At 46.4% G+C, this 6,000-nt stretch overlaps 1 protein-coding gene across 1 annotated transcript in view; it reads right to left on the bottom strand.

The window, feature by feature from the left end:
• Positions 1-1,428: 1,428 nt before the first annotated feature.
• The window catches only part of LOC110953636 (macrophage mannose receptor 1), a 30,041-nt gene continuing 25,469 nt past the window's right edge, over positions 1,429-6,000 (bottom strand). The window contains 2 exon segments of the mRNA XM_051938944.1: positions 1,429-1,730; positions 1,765-1,960. Coding sequence (XP_051794904.1) covers positions 1,429-1,730; positions 1,765-1,960 — 498 coding nt within the window.

Here is a 6,000-nt window from a genome sequence, read left to right as displayed (position 1 = left end):
CGGCGGCCCCTCGGCACCAACAATTGGGTGACTATACTCTGTGTCTGAGTGTCACGAGTCACTCTGTATAATCTGTCTCTGATCAATGAAAAGTGTGGATATGTAGGTGCTGTGCCCGGGTGCACAAACTGACCATCAATCTTTATCACTTGGTCGAAAGCTGAGCGCAGAGTATCATCTCGAGACTGTTCCAGAGGAAAATCTTCCATGGGGTGTAGGACAGGAACCCGCGGAGCCTCCTGACGAGGTCCCACGGGATCCCCCTCCCCGTCTGCAGTGTCGGACAACCTCGCGTCACCGCTGAGCACAGCACACATATCACACGTCCCTACCGCTCGTGAACGCACTCCCACACATTTCCCAACTGCCCCCTGGAACCCAGGCCAATCCGTACCCAAAATAAGGGGGTGCGTAAGGCGGGAGCTAACCGCGGCCTTTATAATATGCTTTTTTCCCCTGAATCTAACTTCCACTGGCACAACAGGATATTTGTGAACATCCCCATGTACACACCTTATCCTCACCCAGGATGCCTCCACCAATGCCCCGGGTCGAACCAGGTTTTGGTGAATCAGGGACTGTCCACAGCCCGAATCCACCATAGCCCGATGTACACCCCCCTGGATCCTTACCGGAACGCTGTATGTCCCCCCGGACCGGGAGAGGGTGCTGGCGTGCCGGCAACCCGAACCACCTGGCCGACCTCCATGAGCGGACACTCCCGTCGGAAATGGCCAGGCTGCCCACACCGCCAGCACTCCTGTCCTGACGTTTGAGGAGCCCCCGGTGGGTTGGAGACAGCGTCAGCAGCAGCCGGAGCCTGGTGTGGAGGAGAAGCAAAGAGAGGTTAGTACGGGGCGCCGGAACCGGCGGCGTCGGAACGTGGCGCCGATGTCCGCGCAGCCAGGGTTTTCCTGCGTGGCGCTGGTGTTGGTCGCATCCCGGGAGGTGCCCGTCCTTGGCCTTCCGCCTGGACCGCCAGGTGATCCTCGGCCAGCGTCACTGCTGTCCCCAGATCGGCCGGGCGATGACACCTCACCCAGTTGCTCGTCTCCCCTGGCAACCCCTCGATGAACTGCTCCACCACAATCTTTCCAGAAGCCGACTCTCCTCCGCGGTCTCCCCCGGCAGCAGCCACCTGGTTGCTGCGTCCTTCACCTGCTGGGCGAACACAAACGGCCGGTCGCCCGCCCAGCCGAGCGCCCCGGAAACGGCGCCGGTGGTCCTCAGGCGAGAGGCCCGTCCTGTCCAGCACCGCCTTCCTGACATCGGCGAAATTCCTCCGGGCCGCCGCAGGCTGATCGCCGCCGTCTGGGCCTCCCCCGTCAGTAGGGGAAGCAGCCGCACCGCCCACTCCGTCTGCGGCCACCCACATGCCACCGCCGTGGCCTGGAACATCCAAAAACGACTGCGGGTCATCCTCCGCCGTCATCTTTGAAGAGACAGCCCGGAGATGGAGGAGGAGGAGCCCGGTGATCCCCCTGGTCGAGACAACAGCTGTTCCAAGACGCGGGTCTGCCTCTCCGTCTGCTGGTGCAGCGCCTCCAGGTGCTGCCGATTCGCCGCCGCCTGGTCGGCGTGCATCGCCGCCAAGTCCCGGAGCATCTGGGCCAGCGCAGCCACAGGCTGCACCGGTTCCGCCGGAGCGCAGACATCCCCGTGTATCAAGTGCCGGTTGGGCGCCAATGTGACAGGTTCGCTGTCCGTGGGTCCACTCAATACACACACGCCTGGTTGTCGAGGGAATATTGTTTATTACTTTACTACTTAAAGTTCTCCGCAGCCCCCGGACGCAGCCTCCGCTGCCTCTCAGTTCCCGCTGTCTCCCGCTGTCCCACAGTTTATGCAGCCTCCGCTGTCTCTCCGCCTGCTCCCACAGTTTATGCAGCCCTCCGCTGTCTCTCCGCAGCTCCTCTCCGTCTTCTCTGTCCGCCCGACCTTTTATCCTCCGCTCCGGCTGCTACTGTGGAGATAATCAGGTCAGCCGATTATCATCACCTGTGTCAATTACCTTGACGCTCTCACGCCACCCCTCCACACCTCTCTCTCCTGCAGCTGAGCTCTCCCCAGCCCATTCGCCACAACCCTATACTTATAATCTCTGCTGATGATGTCTAGAATCTTCCATTCGGAACCAGAAACAATCATCTAAAAAAAAAAACAACCTATATCTATCTATAGGTTGTTGGGGTTTTTTTTAGATGATTTTTTTATCTTTAGCTTGTTCTTTTTAGATAATTTTTTCACCTTGTCAGCTGAAAACCATTAACAGAATGCACTGAGGTACAGTATCAAAATAAAATGGTCATGAATTGAAATTTAAAAAATAATTGAAATTGTCACTGAAAGTCTCATCTTTGAGCACACATTACCCCAAAAAACAATAATGCAGAAATCAACCAATGATATTTTCTGACACTTTTGTACTTGGATAATACAAAACAAAACATACAGAATATTTTTTTTAACATTAAATGCTTGATCACAAAAATGAAAAAGAAAATGTGATGAACTTAACTGATTGAGCAGATATGACAAGTTGTACCACCAAAAACAAAAATATTGCTGGATAGCATAATCCAATTTCATATTTGGATTCTATGTTGCAAGTTAAGGAAACAGAATAAACTATGACCTATTACACTTACTGAATTAATTTACTTATCAGAAAAAAGTGACTTTATATCTTGCTCTCATCAACACATCAGATTATCATTAAATATTCCAAAATGAATATTTCCCAGTAGAAAAATCCTGCTATCCCAACATATCTATGCATTTGGTCATGGTTACAGTCAAATTATTCCAAGTCTGAAGCTTTAAAACCAATTGTGTCTTAACAAAAATGTTTGTCCTGCTCTTTACAGGAGTTCTGGTTGGTTTTTTATAACAAGATGTTAAAAAATTACAAGATAAGTACAAAACTGAGTGTTATATCCTGTTCTGACTCACTGATTTCATTACAAATTGGACAAAGTTGTAGAAAAATAGTTTAAAACTGCCTTCTGAATGTTTCCTCTGGTGTTTGCTTCATCAAACAGAACAGTGAAGTCACTTACCTCAAAAATGTTGGGTTTTTTGGATTTTGTTGAAAGAAAGGTTGTTGCTGCTTGTTTCAGAGTATTCCTGTTGTCTTGCTGAAATCCTTGAGACACTGTCCAGAACTGTCTGTACACTGAGATTTAAATGATGCATGAATGTCTAATTCAAAACAATTTTTTTTAGAGGTGTTTATTCTGCATAGAAACCATTATGCAATGGTTTCTATGACAACGGTACATCAGATCATGCTCAAACTTGGTAGGTGTATTGCAGGGGTCCTGAGGAAGTGCAGTGGGGAGTTTGAATCAGATTGGATGAACGGTGGTGTTTTTTCAATGCAATGAAATCAAGGTAGTCACATTCCTGACAGCAGTCTCAGCACTACTTTGTTTAAATGTAAACAAAGCAATGAAGCAAATATGTAATGTACTTATTTTTTAAACTTTTGACTGTCATATTTACTGGGTTAATGTAAAAAGCTGAAACACTGGAGTCGAAATTTTACACCTCATATAATGTAAGATCTGTCTCCATTTGTTCATGTATGACCTGATGTGCTGAAAAGTCATTCTGTCGATCTTCATCTGCCACCTGACGTATGAACTTCCCCTTCTTTACTTCTCCTACAGCTCTCTCCAAATCCTTAAAGCTGCTGTCCGGAGTTTGAATCGCAGCGTCTCCCAAAACACTGTTGGTCCCACCCTCCCTCCCTCTGATTTCGCCCCTTTGTTTGTGCACGCGCGCAGTACATGAGAGAAGTGCCCGGAGTGCTGCAGCATATGGCCTGTTTTGCTGTTTTCCCCTCTTCTACATTTAGTAAATAATAAAGGAATTACGTTAGAATGCTGTATTGAGTCTAACTTGTCCTAATACCAAAATAACATGAATCTGCTAGGACTAACGAGTAAAGTTTCAATATGTGATTACACTCGTGTATCCCTCTCGATGACGTTGTTTATCAAACTTAGTGCATTTACGCGTGTATATGTGTTACATTGTTTATTTATTTCTATCTAGAGTTCAGAATTGCATGACTCCTCTGACGAAGAGTATGTCCCAGACGCCCCAACATCTTCCTCCAGAGGTCGGGCATCTAAACGAAGCCGTCAGGCGGGCTATGGAGGCCGTGATCGGAGAGCGACACGAGCACCCCGAGCCAAAAAACGTCCTGCAGTCTCTTGGCCTGACAAGCCGTGGGATTGGTAACTTTTCTGGAAGTTGCTGAGCCCTGATGCTCTCTCCTCCACAAGCAAAACAAATGTGCGCGCGGTTGCGTAGTGCGTAGCTCGCCCACCTCTGCATGGGCTTGCTTGCTGTGCGCGTAACCGTTGATTACAGCATGACAAAGCTGAAGCTCGAACTTGATTGGTCGGCAGCAACCGGTGCTTTTTGGAATAACATGGGGGTCTATGAGAGGAAGGCGGAGCTCAGGAATAAATTTTCATATCGCGTTATACTAACTTTATATTATAGTATCGAACTAGACTAACACATTTAAGCTTTGTTAAAAAATGATACATAAATTGAAAACAAACGGAAACTCCGGACAGCAGCTTTAAGAGAAGCTGAAGTCCTGTCTGTCTTCCACTAGTCTCAAAATTAAAATGTCACATTATTTTGGTTCTAACATGTCCATCCATCCATTCTCTATACACCGCTTTCTCCTCACTAGGGTCACGGGGGGCGCTGGAGTCTATCCCAGCTGACTCGGGCGAAAGCAGGGGACACCCTGGACAGGTCGCCAGTCTGTCACAGGACTACATCTACAGACGAACACTCACTCTCACATTCACACCTACGGGCAATTCAGAATAATCAATTAACCTCAGCATATTTTTGGACTGTGGGAGGAAGCCAGAGTGCCCGGAGAAAACCCACGCATGCACAGGGAGAACATGCAAACTCCATGCAGAAAGATCCCAGGCCCAGACCGGGATTTGAACCGGGGATCTTCTTGCGAGGACCGCGTATAGTTAAGCTTAACTTCCTTAACTTTTCCCATTCATTCTCTATGGTAGTTCCTTACAGTACGGATGTAATATATTTTTGGCCACAATGGAGATTTGGGAGGTGCTGTTTCACCCTTTTTGGTAGCGCTTAAAAGCCCCCGCTTCATACTGTGTGATTGCCAGTCTGCAGCATGTAATCAAGTAATCTGTTGATTTGAACTCTGAGTATGACTGGAATTGATTTCGGCGATCTACATGACTTTAAGTTACTGTAATTGTGTCGGGTTTTTGTGTGTATTTTGTAAGATTTGTAACAGTTTTTAAAAGAGAAATGTGACTTTTAGTAGGGGGATGGATATTGTACTCAATGACATTTGCCATCTTAAAAATGTGAAAAAAATACTAGCTTTTCTGAGCAACGTTTTCCCTACTCGTGTTATCAAATGACCAAATGAGTTAAGTGTTAATATTAGATTTATATTTGAGAGACTCAATGCTGAAACAATACTTGATATGAAACAACACAGGTTGATACTCAATATCTGATTAATCTGAAGAAATGTTCTCAATTTGTGTGTCATTTACAGTAAATTAAAATCATTGAGTGTGAAAAATACATTTACAGTTTTACTGAGGCAGTGTCTATCAGGGCATTGTTTTTTGTATGTGGATATGCAATATGTCTTCAAATGGAATATTTTAATTTTAACATTTTTTTTACATTTATTAACAGTCCTGAAATAAAATTACAGTTGTGGATTTCTGTCATTTAGTCTGGACTAAAATAACAGCAGCACAAATCTCAAACGTCGTCATGAGGAGTCTGGATTGAGGTTTCTCACTTGATAATGATCAAAACATGAAATTTAGGTTGGTTTAAAGGAATATTCCACCTGAAATCTTTTAATGTTGACCTACTAAAAGGCTGGTTTCAGGAAGTATTCCACCTACAAGGTCCTCACACATCCACCTTAAAGGAACATTCCACTAAAAATCCCTGGACATGCAC

The sequence above is a fragment of the Acanthochromis polyacanthus genome, chromosome 18 (genome assembly GCF_021347895.1).
Source record: "Acanthochromis polyacanthus isolate Apoly-LR-REF ecotype Palm Island chromosome 18, KAUST_Apoly_ChrSc, whole genome shotgun sequence".
Taxonomy (NCBI): domain Eukaryota; kingdom Metazoa; phylum Chordata; class Actinopteri; family Pomacentridae; genus Acanthochromis; species Acanthochromis polyacanthus.
This window is presented reverse-complemented; position numbering and strand designations above follow the sequence as displayed.